Source organism: Chiloscyllium punctatum, chromosome 9, assembly GCF_047496795.1.
Source record: "Chiloscyllium punctatum isolate Juve2018m chromosome 9, sChiPun1.3, whole genome shotgun sequence".
Taxonomy (NCBI): Eukaryota; Metazoa; Chordata; class Chondrichthyes; order Orectolobiformes; family Hemiscylliidae; genus Chiloscyllium; species Chiloscyllium punctatum.
Window position 1 is genome coordinate 19062744 of NC_092747.1, and position 25874 is coordinate 19088617.

Consider the following 25874-nt stretch of genomic DNA (forward strand, 5'->3'; position numbering starts at 1 on the left):
TATAGACCGGTCAGCTTAACCTCTGTAGTGGGGAAGGTGCTGGAGTCTATTATCAAGGAAGAAATAGCAAGGCATCTCGATAGAAATTGTCCCATTGGGCAGACGCAGCATGGGTTCATGAAGGCAGGTCATGCTTAACAGATCTTTTGGAATTCTACGAAGACATTACAAGCAAGGTGGACACCAGGGACTCAGTGGATGTGGCATACCTAGATTTCCAAAAGGCCTTCAACAAGATACTGCACAAAAGGCTGCTGCATAAAATAAAGTGTGTGGCGTTACGGGTGAAGTATTAGCATGGATTGAGGAACGGTTGATTAACAGGAAGCAAAGTGTGGGTATAAATGAGTGCTATTCTGGCTGGCAACCAGTGAGTGGTGTATCTCAGGGATTAGTTTTATTCATAATTTATTTAAATGAGGACCATGTGTAGTGTGTCAAAATTTCCAGATGACACTAAGAGGAGTGGCAGAAAAAAGTGTGCAGAGAACTTTGAAACTTTGCAGAGGAACGTAGATACTTTAAGTGAATGGGCAAAGGTCTGGCTGATGGAATACAAATATAAATAAATGTGAAGTCATCCATTTTGGAAGGAGTAACAGTAACAAGGATTATTACTTGAATGGTAAAAAGTTGCAGCATACTGCTATGCAGACAAATGTCTTGTGCATTAATCATGGAAGGTTCACCTGCAGATACAACAAGTAATTTGGAAGGCAGATGGAATTTTGCCCTTGATTGCTAAAGGGATTGAGTTTAAAAGCAGGGAGGTTATTTTATAGCTATACAGGGTGCTGGTGAGGCCACACCTGGAGTACTGTGTGCAGATTTGCTCCCCTTACTTGAGAAAGGATGTGTTGGCACTGGAGGGGGTGCAGAGGAGGTTCTCTCGGTTGATTCAGGAGTTCAGGGGGTTAGCTTAAGAGGAGACACTGAGTAGACTGGGATTATATTCAGTGGAATTCAGAAGAATGGGGGGGGGGGGGGGGGGGAATCTTATAGAAACATCTAAAATTGTGAAGGGAATAGGCAAGCTAGAAGTCAAGAGGATGTTTCCATTGGTGAAACTAGGACAAGAGGACAAGAGCCTCAAGATTAGAGGAAGCGTATCTAGGACTGAATCGAGAAGGAACTTCTTCACCCAGAGGGTTGTAAATCTATGAAATTTCCTGCCCAGTGAAGTAGTTGACACTACTTCAGTAAACATTTTTTAAAACTAAAAGATCAATTTTTTTTGAACAATAAAGGAATTAAGGGATGCAGTGAGAGTGTGGGTAAGTGGAGCTGAGTCCATGAAAAGATCCGCCATGATCTTATTGAATGGCAGAGTAGGCTAGATGGGTCAGACAGCCTACTCCTGCTCCTAGTTCTTATACTCTGTACCCCTATGACAAATCCCCAGGATACAGTACGTTTTATTAACTACTCTGCCTCTCGGGCCACTCTCAAATGATCTGTGTATATATGCACTCAAGTCCCTCTTTTCCTGTACCCAGATTAGAACTGTACTCTTTATGTTATGTTGCAAAGTTTCCCAATATCTCCTAAGATGTCTCAGCTTGTACATTTTAAAAGTTTGCTGAAGATAATTCAGTGCCCGAATATCTAATCCATTGCTGCTGTTTAGTGCATGAAGGAAATTAAAAGGGTCACAAGTTTTCAGTTTTCAAAAAGTGGTAACTCTTTTAAAACCACAGCTTAAAAGAAAAAGTATAAAGAGTAATAAAAAATTACCATCACAAAACAATTTCCAAGTTTTATTGGTCAATATTATTACCCAAACTTCTGTTGCATCACAATTCCAAGTAACTTCTTGTGACAGTTGCCTCTGGCAACAACCCAAATGCTGTGTTGATACAAAGTTGTGTCAACAGCAGAGTAACAGAATATGGGTCCCTTCATCTGAGCTCTCTCATATTGTTACTGCGTCACGTGGACAGTTGCTAAGCTGACAGGTTTTTATTTCCCCTTGAAAATTAATAGACGGATGGGCGGGGATGGGTGCAAGAGGGCATGACCAGGACCAGCATTCATCATCCATGGCTCAATGGAGATCAAACTTGCTGCTGACTCAGAAGGCTGACACTTCAGCTCAGTACACTGAGTGGAAGATGTTAAATTGAGACCTGAGCTGCTCGCTTTCAGATAGAAAGGATCCCATGCCACCATTTCAAAGAAAAACGGTGAATTATCCCTGGTGAATTGGCCAATGTTTAAGAGCTGTTTGTGGAGAGTTTGTTCAGTGTTAACTACCTGTCATTTTGTTTTACAGCAGTGACTAAAATGGAAAATATATTAAAAAGCATGTTGGGATGTCATGAAGCCACAAAATCACAATCTAAATTCAGTCTCTTTTCCTTTTCCTCTTTTAAACTATGGGTCTGAGTTTTTGTAGAGCCTGAAATTGCTCTCCTTCAGGAGTAAGCTTCTCAAGATTCTCTCAAATGGACAAGGGAAGGATAGGAAGTAGTGAACAGCAGGGTAAGAAGTGCATTTGACATGGGGGCCAATACGAATTAAGGATTAAACATGTTGCAATTTCCAATAGCTGTGTTCTAAATATCCTCAATCCTTACCACCATACAAGCATTATTTGTTCAAAATCTGAAACACAACTTATGAAAGAGTCAATACATCCTTATGTTTCAGTGCTTCTTTGAAGTGATTTTTCTTAAGTCACTGGCAGAGATGCTGAATTCCTTGAAAACCTGCAAGAGTATGATTCCTACCGAAACAGTGATAAATCCACACAGCATTCCAAGAAAATCTACAAATCCAACATTATTCCACTCTCGAAACAGGATGGCAGAAGCCAGAATGACCAAAGTTGTGAAAATCACATAGTATATTGCACTGAATATGGATGAGTCAAAGTATTGCAAAGCCTTGTTAATGTATATAAATTGAATAAGAATACTGCAAACCAATGTTACCAATAGGATGATGAAGAGGCAAAAGGCTCTTTGACTTGATGGATTATTACTAAATGCTTCTTGAGCTGCTAAACCAATGCCTTTGCTGCTGGGCACAGTGAAGCTCCCCAGTAACGAACAAATACTAATGTAAACTAGAATGTTGGTGGATCCATGAGAAGGTGCGATCCCGAAAATAAGCAGGATAAGAAGTGCGAAAACAATGCCGATGTAACCAAGAAACACTGGAAAAGAATAATAATTATTATGAAAGATGGGTTTAAAAAAAGGTGCTTTTTAAGTTGACCTATTCCCCCACCCCAACCTTCCATTTATAAAATGTTTACTGGTGTCATATCAGGCCATGTTATTGGCATTAATTGCTCCAGCACAAGCACAAATGCATCAAGGAGTCTTGGTCTGCAACAAAGACAAAAAAAAAAGACACAGCTGAAAATCCTCACTACGTTTGATCATGTGTGCAGAGATAAATTGAGTCAGTGTTTCAGGGCAGTGATTCTACATGAAAGATTAATTCTACTTTCCTCTCCTCAGATTCTGCCAGACCTGCCCAGTATTTTATGATTTCATTTTAGATCTCTACCATGCGTGATATTTCGTTCTTGTACTAGTGGTTTGCCCTGTTCTGGGTGTCAAGATGTAATGAGTGGTGTCCCACAGGGATCAGTGATGGGGCCTCAACTACTTACAATTTGTATACTTTATTTGGATCAAGGAACCAAAGATATGCTTGCTAAACTTGCTGATGTCACAAAGATAGGTAGAAAAGTAAGTTGTGATGAGAACATAAGGAGGCTATAACAGAGCAACCTTCCGGCAAGTGGACCATAGTGTGGTAATGTGTGCCATTGTACATTTTGGTGAGAACATAAAAGCACATTGTATAAATGGAGAGAGTCTGCAGAGAGGGCTGTTTGTCCACTGCATGAATCATGAAGTTAGCATGAATGTACAGCAAGTAATTAAGACAATTAATAGAATGCAAATGTTTGTTGTGGAGGCAGGTAAAATAAAAAGCACGTAGATTATGCTTCAATTATACATGGCAAAGGCAACATCTGGAATACTGTGTGCAGTATAGGTCACCTTGCTGTGTTATAGATTTTTGGCAAGGAAGGGGGTTACACGTTATCATGAGTCAATGGAAATGTGGAGTTCAGGTTACAACCAGGTCAGCCATAATATATTAAGTAGCAAAAGAGGCTCATGGGGCCAAACTGCCAATATCACTCCCGATTTGTAAGTTTGTATGCATTGCTGATCTACAATTCTATTTTCCTTTCCCTGAAGTGCACGAGCACGATTATCTGATGGAGGGCAGTTTGGCTCTACCTGCGCTTTCAACCACACATCAGGAAATGCAGCAGAACCACGCAAGCTTAGCTAAGCCTGAATTTTCCCTCCTTTAGTGGAAGATGTAATCACTATAATATTAGACAGATACAACAATGAGAAAAAACAAACATTATTTGAACAAAAGCACAGCAAGACACCTACTTACCCTTATTTTGTTTTGTCAGTACTTCCTAATCATGCTTTCATATTAATTGCACCACAAAACATTACAGCTTGTTTCAAGTTTGAGATCTAGTTGAAAGGACCATGGACAAGAACACCATGAAGTTAGAAAAAGCAGGAGAAGAAGAAAATTACAAAACAAGTTGTAGGTTAAAGATATTCAAAGGGTACTTACACAAGTTAGCAAGATAGATTAGGGATGAGAGCTGTTTGTTATTTATGAATGGTAATGAATTTTTGCAAGATCATAACGGAATCAAAAATACACTAACATGATGGCATTTTCAAAACAATGATGATGATACCCAAACCACTAGAAATTCAATGGTATTAAATCATTTTAAAAAAAAACTGATGGGATGTGGGCATCACTGGCAACTCCAGTATTTGTTGCTCATCCTTAATTGCCCTTGGAGTTACTTGCTGGGCTATTTCAGAGATCAGTTAAGAGACAACCACATTCAAAAGGGGGGAGGGATCTAGAATGATGTGTAGGCCAGGTCAGGGAAGAGGAGCAGATTTCCAACACAAGTCAACCAAATTGGTCTTCAATGACAAATCAACAACACTTTCATGGTTACCATTAGTTTTCAATTACAGATTTTATTAATTTAATTTAAATTTCACCAGCTGTCAATGTGGGATTTGAACTGAGTGCTCCAAGATAATTAACTTTGGTCTTGGAATTACTTGTCTAATGTCATGACCATTAGTCCACTATCTCCAGTTCCAGTTGAAAGAAAAACAATTAAACTAATTATCAGAGTAGGGATTAACTGTGTAACTACAAGTTGACACCTGTGAATGGAGAAGGGGAAGAACTTACTTGACCAACCTTGTAAGTGTGGGTTAAATGAATCAGAGAAAGCCTGTCAACAAGATGCTTTCCAAAAAGGAACTTGACCAAGTTTTTGCATGAAAGGCTATTGTTCAAAGCTAGAGATGATGAGGAATTAAGGCTGGATTGATAAAAAAAAGTCAGAAGAGGAAGAAATAATGGTTAATTGATGGAGGAGTTAGATTATAATCATAGAATCCTTTCAGTGTGTCAGCCCATCACCCTCCAAACAGCATCTCACCCAAACCTACCCCACTACCCAATCCTCATAACCTTGCATCTTCATAACTAATCCATCTAGCCTACATATCCCTGCAGACTATGGGCAATTCAGCATGGCCAATTCATCTCACCTGCACATCTTTGGACTGTGGGAGGAAACTGAAGCACCCAGAGGAAACCCACGCAGACACAAGGAGAAATTGCAAACTCCACACAGACAGTCGTCTGTTGGTGGAATCAAATCCAGGGCCCTGGTTCTTTGAGGCAGCAGCGCTAACCACTGAGCCACTGTGCCACCCCACTGAGTTATGTCACAGAATGACTAGGATGCTTTAGCAATCAGCATTACAGTCCTTCCATCCATATAAATTCATGTGAATGTCACAACACTACATTTACTCAGATTTACCTGGGTCTGCTAACTTTTCTTCTAGTTGTAACCTTGATGTTACATTCTCAGTTGTGGGAGCATGAATAAGCAGCACTATTGAACCTGCACAGCTGAGCAGACATCCTAGTTTCCCTAACAGGTTCAGCTTCTCCTGTAACATATATGAAGCCAAGATTGACCTAGAAAGAAGACCAGGGCAGAAAAGGAATGAGTGGGTGAAAGAAAAGGCACATTTAATTATCTGCACTTGAACAAACAATTACTACATCAAGGATCCAAAGCAAATCATATTCCTGCCCAGTTATTGGATGAATTCCAAACAGCTGCTACTTCAGTTCTTCAGTCCTACATTGTTCCACTCGATTAATACTTAGAATTATCTCTAAATCAAGACTAGACTGGATTATAATATCTGAGATTTTAAACATTAGATTATGATTCTATGATGATTAAGGTGCTCTATCTCAGGAAATACTGAGCATCTTCCTCCAAGCTGTTCTTGCAAATAAGATGCGACCAGATCAGTAAATAAAACTTAAGAATGGTTCATAACAGCTACTGATAGCTCAGTGATGCTATGTAAACATAGAATTATCAATAATCTCCTCTGGAGCATGATCATTTGATACCTATCATGAAAGCAGATTTGTTCAAAGAAGTGAGTTTTTAAAAAAAATTAGCATTTTAAAAGAGGCATGAGGCACAGAACAATTGATAGAAGTAAAGTCATGTACTCATTCAAGAGAAAAAAAGTGTTGAAATAACATCCAGTGTCATAGCCCTGCAACTGGTCACAATGAAAACCAATTTCCATGACATAGCGCAATAAATAAATACACTGCAAGTGAAAAATAGTACCCAAATGGGACGCCGAGGGCTCCTAGTGGCGTTACCAAAGCAGCAGGGGCAGTGTTGTAAGCGAAGAAGTTTCCTATTTGACCCAGTCCCACTGCAACAAGAAGAAAATCAGTATTAGTTCATTCATGCTGGTTTCAAAACAAAAGAAGCATTTAACCACTTACACCAAAACTAAACTAGAATATTTCCAAGAGCATGAGGGTGGTGCAGAATCACAGCACCAGTTTGTGACACCACAGAGTGGTTTTAAAGTTCATCCATCAACCACAGGATATTTTTCCCAGTAGGACTACACTGGAGTAAGGCTTCTGATCCAGGGGCTAGTCCGCTCCGTCCACTTTTTTTCTTTCCCTCTCTTTTTCCTCTATTTTACTTCCCTCCAGTTGAAGAGCTTGGTTGCAGCAACAGCGTTGGTGAGTAAGTGCAGCGTGGACTCATGGCGGTCGGCAAGTGGGCCCAACATGGATTCTTGGCTGCTATGGCAGAGAAAGCTTGGGTTCCCAGTAACACCGGTGTCCAATGCAGCTTATTGGAGATGGTGGCGCAGTCAAGTTTGAGCTGGTGTGGTATCCTGCAGCAATCCGTGATAATGCATAGCGTGACTTGCATTTCAGCGGCAGCAGTGCAGACAAGCGGACTCATGCCCAGACACCAGGCCAATGGTGGAGCACTGAACAAGAAAGATTGTGAAGTTGAATGCTTTTTCTTAATTTATTTATTCTTCTGCCTTTATATTCTATGGTTTGGTTTACTTTTCTGTGTTTGAAGATGGTACCAGAAAGTGGTGACACGATGCAACACCTCACTGTATTTTGTAACAAAGTACATGTGACAATAAATAAATCAAAATCAAACATGGACCAACCTCAGAGGGAAGTGGCAAATCTTACATGGAAAAAAGAACATCCCGAAGTAGCTTATTGTAAAAATTACATTTTTGAAAAAAAAAATCCAGGACATCATATCCAACTTAACTGTGTGCACATGCTCCATGTCTCTAAAATACCTTCAATTTCCTTTACCAGGGTTTTTTCTCATCTTGACATGTGCTTAACATTAAGATTAAAGTTCAAGTCAGCATAGTCCCAGAAGGCACAAGACTGGAAAAATTTAAAAGGGACCTGAGGGGCAACTTTTTCACGCAGAGGGTACTGCATTATGGAACAAGCTACCAGAGGATATGATGGAGGCGGGTACAATTATGCCATTTAAAAGGCATTCAAATGGGTACATGAATAGGAAGAGTTCAGAGGGCTGTGAGCCAAATGTGTACAAATGGGACTAGATCAGTTTAGGATATCTGGCCAGCATGGGTGAGTTGGACTGAAAAGTCGGTTTCTGTGCTGTCCAATGCTATGACTCTGACATTAGGACTGTCCTCTCATGAAAGACAGACATCTGGGGGTGTTTGAACTAAAGGGTCATTGCGCCGCAGACAAGAGGAAAGGTTGAAAAGATGTGATCTTCATGGTGATCTCATCCGGTGTGGGAGTAACAATAGCTCATATTTATATAGTACCTTTGAGATATCAGTACAATCCCAAGATGTTTCACAAGAGCATAGTTCATGTGACACCTATACGTGAGACATTAAGACAGTTCTATTCAAAGGAGGTTTTCAGTAGCATCTTAAAACATAGACAAGAGGTTGACAACTGAAGAGCTTTCAGCCATTTGACCAGCTCCTGCTTTCCTTTCAAATGTATTTGAAGCCAGTCTATGAATTTTTCCTCTTGTTTTGAGCTTGCCTTCTTCATTGTGTTACTTTGTTAAAAAAACACCTCCTTTATCCAATCTGAAGGTTTATGACAAAGCATTAACTTGTCATTTTCTCCATTATTTTTCTGATTTCCACTATTTGCTTTTTGTTTGTTTTTTTTCCCCCTTTTATGAATAATGTGATTTCAGATGGGAGTCAGTATTGAAAAAAAAACAGTCGTGTGTTAGGAGTTCCTCCCTTCTTATTGCTGTTACAAGTGCTGCAATGTCAACCACTATGGACTTGCAGTTGGAGTAATTTGTTGCCGCCACCCTCTTTCCTTGACCAAATGTATGGGTCTATTTGGTTCACAGTGGTAAAGAAAAAAAGTCATGAGTGAGTCTGAATGAGAAGAGACTCATCTTGGACAACTTGCAAATTTGTGTGTGTGAGGAACCTGGTACAAGTTACATTAGTAGGCTAGATGTTGTTACTAAGACTATTGGGAGACCTACAAGATCCTACGGTGTTCTGGCTTTTCCCTAAAATCCTGATGACATCAGATTGGGTTAAAACTAATGCATTGATCCTTTCAGAATCATGAACTTATACATTTACCCAAAGATGGTCCCCTTAAATTGCCTACCCCATATCCTTAGACAGTGATACAGATACAGATTGAGGTCTTCAATCTCCTCTGAGATCCCTAGCCAGAACATCGATCATCCAATCCTGGCTCTACTCTTGGTGATCTGAATTCTCCCTGGTGCATCTCATACAGGATATTTTTCTGCAGTGAATCTGGAACAATCAACTTTAATCCAAAACTGGTAAGTCATCCTTGTTCATGATTGTTGTTGTTGCTCAAGATAAGTCTTCATGACGACACACTGGGTCTTTGGCTTAGCCAATCTTGGTCACAGTACTGGTAAATGGCAATATATTCTCAGCTATCCTTCTGTTCCTGTTGTGTTCGAGTCTGTTCAGCTTACTTGCTGATACAATGCTGTGGTTGAAGTACATGACTCAATTTCACAAATGTTAATCACAATCAGTTACTGGAAACAAGCTGTTTTTAACAAGACACCACCAGATAGGATTTACATGCATTTGGAGGGGCAAGGATTGATTAGGGATAGTCAGCATTTGCAAGGAAAATCGTGTCTCACAAACTTGATTAAGTCTTTAAAAGAAGTAACCAAAGAGATTGTCAAGATTGCAGTGGATTTCAATTTGAATGTTGGTCTAGTTTCCCTGGTGCATCTCATGTAGGGTATTTTTCTGGCGTGAATCTGGAACAATCAAACTTTAATCCAGGTGGGGATTAAAGATGGCCGCAATCTGGGAAGATCGCATTGCAGAGCTCTGCAAACCAATGCAAGCAGGATGAACTTTTAACCTGATTCCAGATGAAGGGCTTTTGCCCGAAACATCGATTCTCCTGTTCGTCAGAGGCTGCCTGACCTGCTATGCTTTTCCATCACCATACACTCGACTCTGATCTCCAGTATCTGCAGCCCTCACTTTCATCTAGAATTTTTAACCTGCCTTACCCTGGACAACCAAAAAAGTCATGGAGTCCCAGAAAACTCTTAAAATTCAAATTACCTTGGTTTTCACCGTCCAGGGATACCGAAGAAGGGAGGAGGAGCATCTGAGTCAGGCCCATGGCCCAGCCTGCAGGATCCTCAGACTCAATTTCCGACCAGGCTGTGGTGAAGGAGCTCACAAATTCTTGCGAAATGTTGGGGAAGCAGACAGAGGAGAAGCTGGCCCAGATCTCCATTGTGCTGCAGAAGCATGAACAGCAGCTAGGAGACCTGGAGAAAAGGACAGATGAGGTAGAACGCAGAGCCGCTGTGGTGGAAGCTGATACCGGTTCCTCCAAGGATAGGTTCCAAGCCCTGGAGACACAGGTCCATAATATACTTGAGCAAGTTGATGACCTCGAGAATAGGAGCAGGAGAAAAAAATATTTGGATCATAGGTCTGCTGGAGGGTAAAGAAGGTGAGCGGCCAGCGGAATTTATTGAGGACTGATTGCTGAAATTCCTTAACTGGCTGGAATGGGAAGCTTGAAGATTGAGATGGCTCAATGGGTCACGGCGCAGAGGTCAGGTCTGGACCAACGTCATCATCCTGTCTTGGTGCGATTTCATCATTATAGATATTAGGAGAGAATCGTGGAAGCTTCCAGAATCCAGGGGAAGGATCCAAAGGGCTCTAAGATCATGTTCTTCCAGGACCTCTCAGCGACAGTGATCCAGAAAAGAAAATCCTATAATGGCGTTGAGAGAAGACTGAGGGAGCTTAGGATCCAGTACTCTGAGGTATCCGACGGTGCTTTGGATCACCTTAGATGGATCTGTACAACTTTTTGACATGTCGGAGAAGGCAAGAGACTTTGTGGACAAATTATCTTAATCTGAACAATTAATTTGCACAAATAGTATTGTTGTTTGGGTATGTCTTTTTTTTAAAGATAAGAAAGAAAGCTCCTAATCTGTTTTTTTTTAAAAAGACAGATTAGGAGCTTTCTTTCTTATCTTTTTTACTGGTAATAATCTGGTCTAAACGATGTTTGGTGGCGGATGAGATGTTTACTTTCAATTTCTAAGTTACACCAAAGGATGGGTGGGGTACTTAACCCTTTTTTTTTCAAAATTTCTTTATTCACATTGTTATTTCATGGTGTATTTTCTTTCTTTTCTCCTTGTGTTTGCGGTGTGGCTATAGCTAGGAGGAGTGAAATGGTTGGGATGGCTAGATGCCTACTTACAGGCAGTTTATGTCCGGTTCAAGTATTTAGCAGTATTAACAGCAGGATGGGAAGTTGGGTTTTGGGGTGGATAGACGCCCCCTTTGGGCAGGGGGTTAGTTTCCCTTTTCAGCGCCATTGGTGCTTTATATGTTGGTTTGTGTTTTGGTTTTTGTTGTATATAATCTTTGATAGTTTTGTAGGTCTGTTAACTGCAGTTGTTTTACTTTGCGTAGTTTTTATGTTTGATGGATCTTGCGACACTAAGACTCAGCAATTTGTGGTTTGTGTTCCTCCTCTCTGGAATCTAAATGTTACAGCAGAAGGTTATGGCTCATGACTTGATTAAATGGTGTACGCGGAACATGAAGGGAAGTCACTCACCAATTAAGAGGAAGAAAGTACTCAATTCTTAGAAAAGAAAAGGTGGATATTGCTTTGTTACAGGAGACACACTTGGATGATAGGAAACATTTGAAACTGCAGCAGACTGGCTTTGATCAGGTTTACTTTTCATCTTTTAATACCAGAAGTAGGGGAGTGTCTATATTGGTTAGGAGGAATCACCCATTTAAGTTACTATAGTGTGTTAAAGACATACATGAGAAGTTTGTAATTCTCAAAGCCCTGATAAGTGGGGAAGAATATGGTGTTTTAAATGTTTATTGCCTTCTGGCCCATCCCCTCAAATTTCTGTTCTATGAGTTCTCTAAATTGAGTAGACTGAGTTCCAGCATATCATTATAGGGGGAGATTTTAATTGTCTCATCGATCCCACAGCACCCTCTGTACAAACTAAAGAATTAGTGGGTCTGTGTGTGGAGTTAGGGTTGGTGGATGTCTGGAGGTCTCTCCGCCCTACAGGCAGGGATTTTACATTTTTTTTCCTGACCTCCATGGCAACCCTGAATTTGGTGGCATCTTGTACGATTGGTAATATTACTATCAGCAATCACGCTCCAGTGTACTTGTTGGTTAAGATTAAGGATGCTATAGTGGCCCCGAGGCACTGGTGAATGGATCCCTTTATCCTGAAGGATAAGAAGTTTGTGGAGCACTTCTCTGCAGACTTTTGGGCATTCCGAGACATTAATTAAGGCTGTAAGTAGCCTACCCGTCCTTGGGAAACTGCCAAAGCCTATGTCAGGGGGTTAGTTATTTCCAACTCTGCCAATAGGAAACGGCAAAAGGGCAAACAGCAACGTCCGCTCGAAGCACCGTTGACGGCAGCCAAGAAAGCTTACTGTGACAGGCCCCTGTGGGCCAAGCTACATAGTGTTACAGCACTACGGTCTGCATTGAACTCAGTTCTCACGCAGATAGCAAAGAAGCAACTTATTTTTGCAAAGCAAAGGTTATATGAGCATGGTGACAAGCTGGGCAAGTACCTAGCGTATCTCGCCAGGAAAAGGAGTGTCCCTCAAGCCATTATGTTGATTAGGGAAGGGTCTGGGAACCTAACATGTGATTCCAAAAAGATTAATGTGGCATTCCAGATATCTTACCCTAAGTTAGACCAATCAAAGGGTTGAGAGGAGGGGTGGGCCAAGATGGAGTTCTTTCTCAAAGTTCTGGAGCTCCCAGGTGTGACCCCCGAACACCAGTCTTTCCTCAATGTCCCCTTAATAAAGCAAGGGGTGCAGGAGGCTGTGAGGCAGCTTCAGAGTGGAAAGACGCTCAGTCCCAATGGACCTCCCAGGGAATCCTATAAGGAATTTGTAAGCACATTTTCAGGTCCAATGGTCAACATGTTCAATGACTCATTTGGTCATGATCATCTCCCGCTATCTCAGAGAGACCAATATTTTGCTTATTCTTAAAAAAAGGAAGGTCCTGGATGACTGTACTTCATACAGCCCATTTTATTATTAAATGTGGACTTTAAAATCCTCTTTAAAACTCTTGCGTTAAGACTGGAGACTGTGTTACCTTGTATTGTTAAAGAGGACCAGACGGGCTTCATATCGGGCCACAGATCCTCCAATAATATTCGGAGGCTGTTTAATGTAATTCAAGTGTGTCAACAACAGTCAATACAGGAATTGGTGATTTCTCTAGATGAGAGAAGGCATTTGACGGAGTTGAGTGGCCGTACCTTTTTTATACTCTGGCATGGTTCGGCTTGTCCAAAGCCTTTATAAGATGGGTAAAGGTTTCCTACAGTGACCCTCTTGCTGCAGTCATCACCAATCGGGTACGATCAAGCAATTTTAGCATTTTTACGGGCACCCTTTCACCACTGCTTTTTACATTGGTGATTGAACCATTGGTGGAGGCTATTCGTAGGGATCCCAATCTATCGGCTCCAGAAGTGGGGTCAAAATTAAATAAGATTTTGTTGTATCCGGATGATGTATTAATTTTTTTTTTGCCAAACCCAGCAATTTCAGTGCTTCGTCTGATACAATGCATCAGCTAGTTTGGCACCTTTTTGGAGTACAAAATTAATTTTGCAAAATCATGGATATGCCTATGCACAGTCTTACGAAAGTGCTAGGTCTTGAGGGCAAATATCGATTCCCATTTAAGTGGTCACAGAGGGGTTTTATGTATTTGGGCATATTCATCATTCCAATTCTTGATCGGTTGTTCAAAGCTAATCTTTTTCAATTATTTGACAAAATCAAACAAGACCTTCAAAGATGGGAGTGCTTTCGCTCTCATGGTTAGGTCAGATAGTGTTTATTAAGATGAATATTCTCCCCCTTTTGTTGTAGCATATACAGATGCTCCCCCTAATTTTCGATAAACAAACATTCAGGAGACTGAACGGCTGCTTCAGCTCTTTTATTTGGCATGGTAAGCAGCCCCTTATTAAATTAGCTAAACTGCAATTGCCTCAGACTGGGTGGAAGTGGATCTCCCAGATATTAAAACCTATTAACTAAACTTGTTTTTATCTTATGTGAGTGATATGGGGACCCTCTTTCAATATGGTTAGATATCAAAACCTCTCAAGCAAAGTGCCCCTTACTAGCTTGCTGTTTTTGGACAATATGAGAACAGTTAGGGAATATTGCCATAACCCAATAGTTATCAGTACGGTTAAAGCATGGAGGGCAATTCGGCAGAGGGAAGGCAATATTGGCAAAACATCTTCTCTTACACCGAAAGTAGGTATGCCGGGTTTTCAACCGGGGATGGTAGTTTCAGGATTCAATCATCGGGCAGCTAGGGATGTGTCTTGCATGGGCGATTTGAGGGAGACGCAATAATGTCCTTTGATCAGTTAGCATGGAAATACAAGCTATCGAACAGGGACCTTTTTTGCTTTTTTCAAGTTAGGGACCATGTTCAAAAAAAGACTACACTTTTGACTGATCCCTACAAATCTGACATAGACAGGAGGGTGCTCTGTACTAAGACCACACTTTCTGTTAGCACTTTATATCATCAATTGGGGGGGGGGGGGGGCCTCCTCAGATGAGTTCGATCAACTCTGCAGCATGTAAGAGAGAGCTAGGCATCGAAGTCTCCTCAGAGGCATGGGAAGATATTTGGGAAAATGCAAGAAAAATATCAATTTGCAACAGGACCCATACTTGACAGTTGAAGATTCTCCACAGTATCCTCTTGGCTCTGGATCGTTTGTCAAAATTTAAAGCAAGGTTATCTTCAACATAACTCAAGTGTAGACTTGGTACGGGTACTCTTTCCCATTGTGTCCGGTCCTGTGGTAGGCTTCAAACATACTGGAACTCTGGGGCAGGTAAAATGGAGGGGATTTTGGGTGTAAGCGTGGAGAAAGGCCCAATCTCTCTTTTTCTTGGCCTGCCCAGTGTATTTCCTGTCAATGCACACAAGAAAACACTTTGACATCCTCACTTTCTGCACGGTGGCACAGTGGTTAGCACTGCTGCCTCACAGCGCCAGAAACCTGGGTTCAATTCCTGCCTCAGGGAACTGCCCGTGTGAAGTTTGCACATTCTCCCTGTGTCTGCGTGGGTTTCCTCCGGGTGCTCCAGTTTCCTCCCACAGTCCAAAGATGGGCAGGTTAGGTGAATTGGCCATGCTAAATTGCCCGCAGTCTTAGGTGAAGGGGTAAATGTAGGGGAATGGGTCTGGGTGGGTTGCTCTTCGGAGGGTCGGTGTGGACTTGTTGGGCCAAAGGACCTGTTTCCACACTAAGTAATCTAATCTTGTTAGATTAATCCCCCAGGCCTGTCCAGTTGGTGGAAGATTGTTATGGCGCATATTCCCTTGGATTGTCTCACAAGTATGTTACACCACAAAACTGAGAATTTCTATAAGACATGGAGGCCCTTTTTGGACCACCTGGACACATTTGTCTGCCACACTAATAAGCTGTAACGATTGTGCTTTACAAATCCAATATCCAGAGAGGGGGAGCTGTGAATGCATGAATGGGTGAAAATTAATGCTTTTGATATTCGAGTGTAGGTGTATTGTTTGGTTGAGCTGAGTTATTATTATTTATTAGTTTGTTGTTGTTTATTACTTATTTAGTTAAGTATTAGTTGGAGTTTTTTAAATATATATTTTTCTATACATATTTATACATTTGTACATGAGGGCGGTTTGGGTTTTTGTATTTTTTTGGTGCTCTTTCTTTGTATTGTTTTGAATTGTATCGTTTTGTATTTGTTTGAATATTTTAAAAATCTATTTTTCAATTAAAATATATTTTTTAAAAATGACTTTAATCCAAAACCAGTAAGTCATCCTTTGTCATGAAATGATGAGGGCAGTGCGGTAGACATTACCTACATGTACTTTAGTAAAGCCTTTAACAATGTTCTCTGTGGTAGACTCATTAGTAAAGTTGGATCACATAAGATTCATGAACTTGCCAATTGATACAAAATTGGCTTTACGGTCAGAGACAGAGAGTTGTTGTGGATGGAGGGTTGTTTTTCGGGCTGGAAGCCTGTGACCAGTGGTGTTCCATAGAGATCAGTACTGGGTCCATTTTTCACTGTCGAATAGGAGTTTGAGGGATGACCTTATTGAGGTTTATTAAATAGTGAGGGGCATAGATAAGGTGAATGACAAGGATATTTTCCCTAGGGTGGGGGAATTCAAAACTAGGGGGCATATTTCTAAGGAGAGAGGAGAAAGATTTAAAACAGGACATGAAGGGCAACATTTTTTCTCCCCCACACAGACAGTGGTTCAGGTGTGGGATGAACTGTCAAGGAAACTGGTGGATGTAGATAGTTACAAAACTTTTGATAAGTTCGTGAATCGAAAAGGTTTGGATGGAACTGGGCCAAATGCACGCAGGTGGGACTGGTTTAATTTGGGAACATGGTTGGTGTGGATTGGTTGGACTGAAGGGTCTGATGGTTCATCCATGCTGAATGACCATTTATTAGAGACTTAGGACAGTTGCTCTGGGAAACACATCTGCTGATGGATGGAGCTTCCTCAGCTCATATCTCACCAGACCTTGTAGGTCGAGTCCAAGTCAAGGGTCCCAGGTTCAATTCCAGCCTTGGGCAACAATCTGTGTTGAGCTTGAACATTCTCCCAGTGTCTGTGTAGGTCCCCTCTGGATGCTCTGGTTTCCTCACACACATGTGAGAGATTAGTTGGATTGGGCATGGGAAATGCAGGGTTGCAGGGATGGGTTTAGTTCTGGGTGGGATGCTCGAGAGTCAGTGTGGACTCGATGAGCCAAATAGCCTGCTTCCACACTGTAGAGATTCTATGGGTTTAGTTGAAATGCAGGTAAAAAGATAACAGAATAACTTGCATTGATGTATTTATTCTGAAAGAACATAATGTAGCAAGGAAGAAGTGCTATCAAATTTTTGTTTGATATCACACCATAGCAGATATTCAGGCAGATAAATAAAACCTTGCTTAAAAGAGATAAGAGTACGTGAACATAATAAAAGGAAAGAGAGCCAGAAAGATTTGGGAACTGAATTCTAGAACCCTGGGCCTAGGCAGCTGGTGCAAATAAAATTGAGGGCGTGCAAGAGGTCAGAAATCACAATGGCTTGTAGGCCTGATACAGGTTACACAAATAGTGAGGGGAGAGGCCATGGAAGGATTTGAAAACAAGAATGAGACGCTAAAAATTGCCACTTACTTCCAACGGTTCCACTCCACCAAGCCAATTCTGTTAAATAGGAAACACCTGTCAAAAGGGAAGAGGTGACATTTTCTCATTAGTAATTGAAGGAAGTCTGTGTCATAAACAGAGTCAATACCTCAAAATCAAAAGTCAGTGACCCACATCCCTCTCTACTGACCACTGGCAAACCTGACTTCACTGTGCTAGCCAGAGACAGGAGAATTTCAGTTTCTAAAACTAAGATTGAAAAAACACATTTGATTAATACTGGCGACATGGGTGTTTGTGGTCAAACATTTTGCCTATTTCAACAGGAAGGAGCCTTTTTTTGAAATGCGTTACTGTTACATTTTGGTCAGCTCCAAGAGGAAATAAGCAGAAGTCACTTTTTTGATACATAATAAACCTATTTAGAACCAGATTCTCGTACAAACAATAGAAATAAAATGATAAGAGTTCAACTAACAGATTATCCAAAGTCTGCATGACAGCTGCAAAGGTGCACTTTATACCATCTCCCAAACTACTGGATGGTGGTCAAGCTAATTTTTCATTGTGTGCATAATAACATTAGTTCAACATTCCCTTAGTCTGCCTTTTTTAAAAATGAAGCTCCTGTTTAAAGATTACGCCAAACAAATTTAAAAACTCCCAAAAGCTCCCCACATTTTTACCCAAATCTTCTTTTACTAGGCCCTCTCCACCATGCAGCCCCAAGAATTACATTTGTATTTAACATCATAGAACTCCTATTGCAAGGCAGCAGGCCATTTGGCTCACAGAATTCACACTGACCCTCCAAAGAGCATCCCACCCACCTACCCTATCCCTGCATTCCCCGTGGCTACTCCACCTAACCTACACATCCATGGACACTATGGGCAATTTAGCATGGCCAGTCCATCTAACCTGCACATCTCTGGACCAAGGGAGGCAACAGGAGCCCTTGAAGGAAACCCATGTAGACACGGGGAGAATATGCAAACTCCACACAAACGGTTGCCCGAGGCTGGAATCAAACCCGGGTCCCTGGCACTGCGACGCAGCAGTGCTAACCACTGAGTCACCGTACCACCCGGGTAATATTTTTCTGTAATATTGCCGTATCTTGGTTGTCTTGCTAAAGAAAATGCATCAACAGTCAAAACTCTCTTTGCTATTACACTCCTCAATAATCTACTAAGCATTGGCTTATGTTGGTTGATTTAACTCAGTTGACTGGACAGCTGTTTAGTGATGCCTACAGTGTGGGGTCAAACCCCACGCCAGCTGAGGTTACCATTAGTTTACTCCTTCTCAACCTCTCCCCTTTTGAGGCATGGTGACCCTCAGGTTGCCAGATTGACCACCATTAGTTGTCAAGTCTCTTTAAATGAGAGAGCAGATCTATGTTCTGTTAAGACCATGATGACCTTATCTTCATCTACCATTAACTACTTATATCCTCCAGCACTCTGTGGCCCTACAGTACTCTGCACAAAAGAATTGTGCGGCAAACCATATTTCATTCAGCAACAGTCTCCAAAGACAATTCTTACTAATTTCTCACATCTTAAATGTGGAGTCATGTTTGGTTTGTTTCTGCCCCACTGTTCCTGTCTTTTCTCCTCCTGACTACACTTTGGCTTTTTTTTTTTGTTTTTCTGACCAATAGCACTCACATTATGAAACATTTGACTGAGCACCATCACGATTACTCAGTAATGCATTGAGTTGCTCTCAAATTGGCCATCAGTTGCTTTGTGTAAACTTTTGAACATTGCATCCTGCTTAGAGTTGCATACATGTTGCATTTCATGGACCTCATCTTGGAATTCACCCATTTTAAAGTAATTTCTCTCTTTAGCTTTTTAATTCCTAAATTTGCCACCATTCTTTATATTTTCATAAAAAAACCTTTTACTGACTGTCTCTTAATTCTAAAGCAGTCTCTATCATTGAGCTAAGGAATAGTTTTATTATTGAAATTTGCCAACATTTTATCCTTTCCTTGATTCTTTTTCAGGATACTCAGAGCTGCATCATTCTGGGAACTTTGCAAGGTTTAATTCTTCAAAATGGACTGTTTGTTTACATATCAGCACTTCTTGCTTTCAAAAAAGCATAAGCTAAATTTAACATTGTCTTTTCAAACTTGGCTTTCTGAATTTATACAAGTCATACTTTAAAATTAATTGTGATCTACAATTTTGAACAGTGAGAGTTACAATTATCTTATATGAAATGAATATTTTTTGAATTATTTTATTATAAAACCAAACTATTAAATCTTGCTCTAGTAATGTTAAGGGAACACTATTTTCATATAATTAAATGGGCTATGCACTCAGTCCTCATTATCTGTGAAGGATTTGATCACAGACTTTTCATGGTTAAAACTATGATGTTCCACAAAGGAGCATTCAATCAGTTCATTGAGGACAATGGGTAAAAGCAGATAGGTCTTAGGCCAATGTTATGAGCACTTGAATCTTTGAGTAGCAATTCAGCCAACAATAAAGTCTGATTATATAATTGCTTAAAAAAAAATCAGAACAACATTAAGAAGAAAGTCACATTTGATAAACTTAGTATTATTTAAGTGACTGCTTGAATAGATAAGTGATCCAAATTGATTTTCATAAGGCATCTCACAGGAAATTAAACACATCAGCATCGATTGCAAAATTTTGCAAACAAGAAATAGACATATGGTGAATGCATGTTGTATGAAGAGAAAGAATTGGAAGTAATATTTCTAAGAATCTGCAAGATATTGTATTCATATATAATGTATTACTGCACACAAATACATGGTTACTTTAGCTCTGTTTTATGATATACATACATAATTTTGGACCTTGACATGGTGACCACGTTATTCAAATTTGTCAATGCTACAAACTTTAAGGTTTGATTAGTTAGCAGAATGCCAAGTGACAAATGAAATTTAATCTGGAAAAACTTGAAGTAATTTATTTTGGGGAAAAAAAAAGAACGAAAAGTATTATGTGCAGTACTGAAAGTCACATTACTGGAGGGATGTGATTGAACTGGAAAGGGTGCAGAGGAGTTTTATTCGGATGTTGCCTGGGTTGGAGAGTTTTAGTTATGAAAAGAAAATTGCAGCAGAGGGGATGGTGGGGTGGAGGTTGGAGCAAAGAGGCATGCTTCACATGTTAAAAATTATGAGGGCATAAGGTAGTCAGAAAGGAACTTTTCCTCTCAATGGAAAGATCTATGACCAGACAGTGGTGGAAACCTGGAGCCCACTGCCTTTAAGAGTGGTAGAGGCAGAAACCTTCATAACATTTAAAACGTTCTGAAATGTGCACTTGCAGTACCAAAGTATACAAGGCTATGGGTTAAGTCCTGGAAAATGGAATTAGAATAGTCAGGTGGTTGTTTCTGACCAGCGGAAACTGAATGTGTTGAAGGGCTTTTTATTGTCTATTTATCCTATCCATGCCCCTCTAGATTTTATAAACCTCTATAAGGTCACCCCTCAGCCTCTGACACTCCAGGGAAAACAGCCCTGGCCTATTCAACCTCTCTCTATAGCTCAAATCCTCCAACCCTAGCAATATCCTTGTAAATCTTTTCTGAACCATTTCAGGTTTCACAACACCTTTCTGTTAGGAAGGAGACCAGAATTGCACGCAATATTCCAACAGGGGCCTATCCAATGTCCTGTACAGCCACAACATGATCTCCCAACTCCTGTACTCAATACTCTGACCAATAAAGGAAAGCATACCAAATGCTTTCATCACTATCCTATCTACCTGCGACTCCATTTTCAATGAACTATGAACCTTAACTCCAAGATGTCTTTGTTTAGCAACACTTCCTGGGACCTTACCATTAAGTGTATAAGTCCTGCTAAGATTTGTTTTCCCAAAATGCAGCACCTCACATTTATCTGAATTAAACTCCATCTGCCACTTCTCAGCCCATTGGCCCATCTGATCAAGATCCCATTGTAATCTGAGGTAATCTTCTTCATTGTCCACAACACCTCCAATGTTGATGTCATCTACAAACTTACTAACTTTACCTCTTATGTTCAATTCCAAATCATTTATATAAATGATGAAAATTAGTGGACCCAGCACCGATCCTTGTGGCACTCCACTGGTTACAGGCGTCTAGTCTGAAAAACAACCCTCCACCACCACCATCTGTCTTCTACCTTTGAGCCAATTCTGAATCCAAATGGCTAGTTCTCCCTGTATTCCATAAGATCTAATCTTGCTAACCAGTTTTCCTTGTCGAACGCCTTACTGAAGTCATGTAGATCACGCCCACCACTCTGCCCTCATCAAACCTCTTTGTTTCTTCTTCAAAGATCTCAATCAAGTTTGAGAGACATGACTTCCCATGCACAAAGCCATGTTGACTATCCCTAATCAGTCCTTGCCTTTCCAAATACATGTACATCCAGTCCCTCAGGATTCCCTCCAAAAACTTGCCCACCACCGACATGTATATAGTTCCCTGGCTTGTCCTTGTCACCTTTCTTAAGGCACCATGTTAGCCAACCTCCAGTCTTGTGACATCTCACCTGTGACTACCGATGATACAAATATCTCAGCAAGAGGCCCAGCAATCACTTCCCTACCTTCCCACAGAGTTCTAGGGTACACCTAATCAGGTCCTGGGGGATTTATCCACTTTTATGCAATTCAGGACATCCAGCACTTCCTCCTCTGTAATATGGACATTTTTCAAGATGTCACCATCTATTTCCCTACATTCTATATCTTCCATGTCCTTTTCCACAGTAAACACTGATGCAAAATACTCGTTTAGTATCTCCCCTATCTCCTGCGGCTCCACATACCTCTAATGTTGATGTCATCTACAAACATATTAACTATACCTTGCTGATCTTCAAGGGACCCTATTTTCTCCCTACCCCTTTTGTCCTTAACATAGTTATAATAACCGTTTGGATTCTCCTCAACTCTATTTGCCAAAACTATCGCAGGTTCCCTTTTTGCCCTCCTGATTTTCTGCTTAACTCCTACTGTCTTTATACCCTTCAAAGGATTCACTCAATCTATCCTGTCTATACCTGACATATGGTTCCTTCTTTTTATAAACCAAACCCTCAATTTCTTTAGTCATCCAGCATTCCCTACATCTACCAGCCTTTCCTTTCACCCTAACAGGAATATACTGCGTCTGGACTCTTGTCATCTCAATACTGAAGGCTTCTCATTTTCCAGCAGTTCCTTCACCAGTGAACATCTGCCCCAATCAGCTTTTGGAAGTTCTTGCCTAATACCATCAAAATTAGCCTTCCTCCAACTTAGATCTGGTCTATCCTTTCCATCACTATTTTAAAACTAATAGAATTATGGTCACTGGCCCCAAAGTGCTCCCCCACTGACACCTCAGTCACCTGCCCTGCCTTATTTCCCCAAGAGTAGGTCAAGTTTTACACCTTCTCCAGTAGGTATGTCCACACATTGAAATCACAAAATATTCTTGTACACTTAACAAATTCCCCTCTATCTAAACCCTTAATACTATGGCAGTCTAGTCTATATTTGGAAAGTTAAAATCCCCTACCATAACCAACCTATTACTCTTACAGATAACTGAGATCTCCTTACATATTTATTTCTCAATTTCCCACTGACTATGTTTACAAACATGATACTAACAAATGAGAATAAAATTATGATGACAGGCTCAAGGTACTGGAACTTTTCCACAATGAAGAAAAACAACTGGAGATTCAATAGGTATTTTCAAAATGGCATTAAATCATGAATGGCAAAAAGATAACTTCTTTTGGTTACAAAATCCATACAGTTTTCAACACTTTTTTAAAATTGTGATGAAGGGATTGAAGAGAGTTATTTTCCATTTGAGATTGTTCTAACATGGAAAGTTTTCTAATAGAAGATATTTGAGTCAAAATGCCATTTATCTGTTGAGGGCAAAATTTAAAAAAAGTCTTATTTAAATCTGAAAATAGAGCAATTAATGGATAGTAGGATTGAGTCAAGTTCTCAAGTGAAATGTTTGCCACAAGGCTGCCTTCTGTGCCATGGACCAATATTTCATAAACTCTAACCAAGGATATAAAACCATTGCTGGCATCATCATTTTTCAAGTTAGAGAGAACAAATAACATTAGGATGAGATACACAAAACACTAATTTTGGATAAAGTCATATTTTTCTTTGGCAAGACAATGTAATCCTTCTGACACTTTCAATGCAAGTGTAGGCTAGAAAACACAATTTTAAATACTTTTTAAATGGGAGGAGCAAAACAGGTGTTTTGGAACAAGCAATGTGTTAATTTTACTTTTGCATTGGTGGAAACCAGACAAAATGCAAATCAAGGCTTAAATTGCTGATATTTGCATTTTCAATTACAATTAGAAATAACTTTCAAGTCTTGATGGCTGTTATCCAATACTGTACATTTCGTCCACTTCGCAAAATGGATCATTGGCTCATTACGGGGGGGGGGGGAGGAAAGACACTTACAATTCAGCTCTATCAGGTGTTTCTGACAGAGCTGACATTCTACAAAGACCACACATCATGAGATGCGATCAGCAGTTTACAATCTACACTGCAGTTTCAGAGAGTGGTCAGGCTGTGCAGATGACCCAGCCCTTTCCGGTTGAAGCTTGTGACACACTGGTTCCATTGTCCGCTAAACATTTCCAGATTTTGTTTTTGGCGTCATTTTTGCATGTAGAGGTTAACTTTTTTTTTGCCGGGGGTGGGGTGGGTTGTTGGTGAGGTAATCCAATGATTACAAACCTCGTCTCTCAGCTCGAAGGATGCCTTTTCTTTGCAAAACGAAAGTGGAGCCATTCACGAGGCTGGCGAGCAAGGCAATGCCAAGTCCCAGAGAGACACCTGAAGCCTGCTCGTGCTCTGACTCCATCCCACGCTCACCTGGCCAGGTAACCCTCTCGCACTCCACCACACAGCTCTTAAGTAAGCAACCTGTCACACGACTGAAACCATCAAAATTTCTTTTTTTTTCTTTAGTATTAATGCCATCAACAGTTAATAACTCCAATGCTTTTAATTTCCAACGCACTGAAGAGCATTTATCATTGAAGTTGTTTTTTTAGGAGAAAGTTAGCAAAAGATTGCTTCCGTATTCTGACCAACCCACCCAGCTTCCAAAACATGCGCACTGAAAGAGAAAAATACATTGACTGAGCGGAGAGCTCCCCCTTACTGTCCTAACGGTGCAATTTCAGGGATGCAAATCCAAGGTTGGTACTGTATGTCTTTTCTCTCTGTTCCATCAGGATGGTTGGTGAAAAGATTACTGGAAGACAACTATTTCAACCAAAAGCAATCAGTCCAGACAGCGTTTGTCTTTTGCTTTTAATCATCAAATCTCAACAGTGCAGAAAGTGGCCATTTAGTCTGCATCTATCCTCTGAAGTGCATCCCACCCAGACCCAGCCTCCAAACCTATTCCCATAACCCCACATTTCCCATGGCTAACCCACCTAGCCTGCACATCCATGGACACTTTGGGACAATTTAGCATATCCAATCCACCTATCTTGCACATCCAGAGCGTCCAGAGGAAACCCATGCAGACACTGGAAGAATGTACAGTTGCCTGAGGCTGGAAACAAACCAGTTTGCTGGTGCTGTAAGGCAGCAGTGCAAACCACTCAGCCACTGTGCCACTCCCTGATCTGTTCTATTTGTTCCTCCATTGACAGCATAAAAACCATAATTTTCCAACTCCTGTCAGTTCCAAAGGAGAGTCATAGGAGACTTGAGACATTAACTCAGCATCCTTTTCACAGATGCTGCCAGATCTGCTGAGTTTCTCTGGCAATTTTGGATGTTTTTTGTTTTCTCCAGCATTTTCTCTTTTTATTTTAAATCTGTCCAGAGGTTCCCCAGACAGAGTTCAGCTGCTTCAGAAATGCAGAAATGGGAATGTTCTCTGAGGTCCAATATGTGTTCAGTTCCTTTTGCTCCTCAGACAATGAAGCAACTCATGACCACATACAGCAAACTGTGGGTAACATTCAATATTGAAACTGACAAATGGCAAGTGTGTTGGGCTAGTCCCTTGAAACAAAGAAGACATTCACTTACAGAAAGATCCCACATTTGGAGACTTCTTAACATGCGAAAACTGTTGCACTGCAGCTACCACACCATTCTGCTTGACCAGAAGTTTCTCTGTTATTCCCTGCCCTATTTACAGATTTACAGATTCATTATCAACCTCTTTGGCTTTGGTATGATATTCTTTCTGTAGCTATCAAGTCCAAAGGTGGGACTTTCAATGCGATATGTTGTAACATGCATGCCACATAAGTAACAGGCAATAACCATCTCTAACAAGAGACAGCTGGACCATCTCCTCTTGACATTCAATGGCATTATTATCTCTGAATGTCATACCATTATTATCCTGTGAGTCCAACAAGTACCAAGATGTAACTTTGCTGGTTAGATCTTTCATGCAGGCCCAGACTGTCTGCCACCATATGCTGCCCTTGAGATGGTTGTGGTGGTGAAGAGGCTATTGCACATCTTCCTTTGGAATGTGCCTTTATAAAAAAGTTCTGGAGAGAGATGGTTTCTGTCCAAGTTCATTGTGAACAACTCCATGTGCA

At 40.7% G+C, this 25874-nt stretch overlaps 1 protein-coding gene across 1 annotated transcript; it reads right to left on the reverse strand.

Annotated features, from left to right (window-relative positions):
* Positions 1-974: 974 nt before the first annotated feature.
* Positions 975-24405, reverse strand: nipa1 (NIPA magnesium transporter 1). Its single transcript, XM_072576971.1, has 5 exons — positions 24031-24405; positions 17276-17323; positions 6761-6851; positions 5921-6081; positions 975-3157 (listed from the first exon to the last, which is right to left on the reverse strand). The coding sequence occupies exons 1-5, from the start codon at positions 24155-24157 to the stop codon at positions 2646-2648; spliced, it is 939 nt and encodes a 312-aa protein (XP_072433072.1). The 5' UTR covers positions 24158-24405; the 3' UTR covers positions 975-2645.
* Positions 24406-25874: the final 1469 nt, after the last annotated feature.

What these genes read in the sequence shown, in the direction of transcription:
- nipa1 (XM_072576971.1), bottom strand. Translation starts at nt 24,157, where the DNA reads ATGGAGTCAGAGCACGAGCAGGCTTCAGGTGTCTCTCTGGGACTTGGC. An exon ending in CCTTCGAGCTGAGAGACGAG is followed by an intron (nt 17,324 to 24,030) that starts GTTTGTAATCAT and finishes CCCTTTTGACAG; the next exon opens with GTGTTTCCTATTTAACAGAA. An exon ending in GCCCTCGGCGTCCCATTTGG is followed by an intron (nt 6,082 to 6,760) that starts GTACTATTTTTC and finishes TCTTCTTTCTAG; the next exon opens with GTCAATCTTGGCTTCATATA.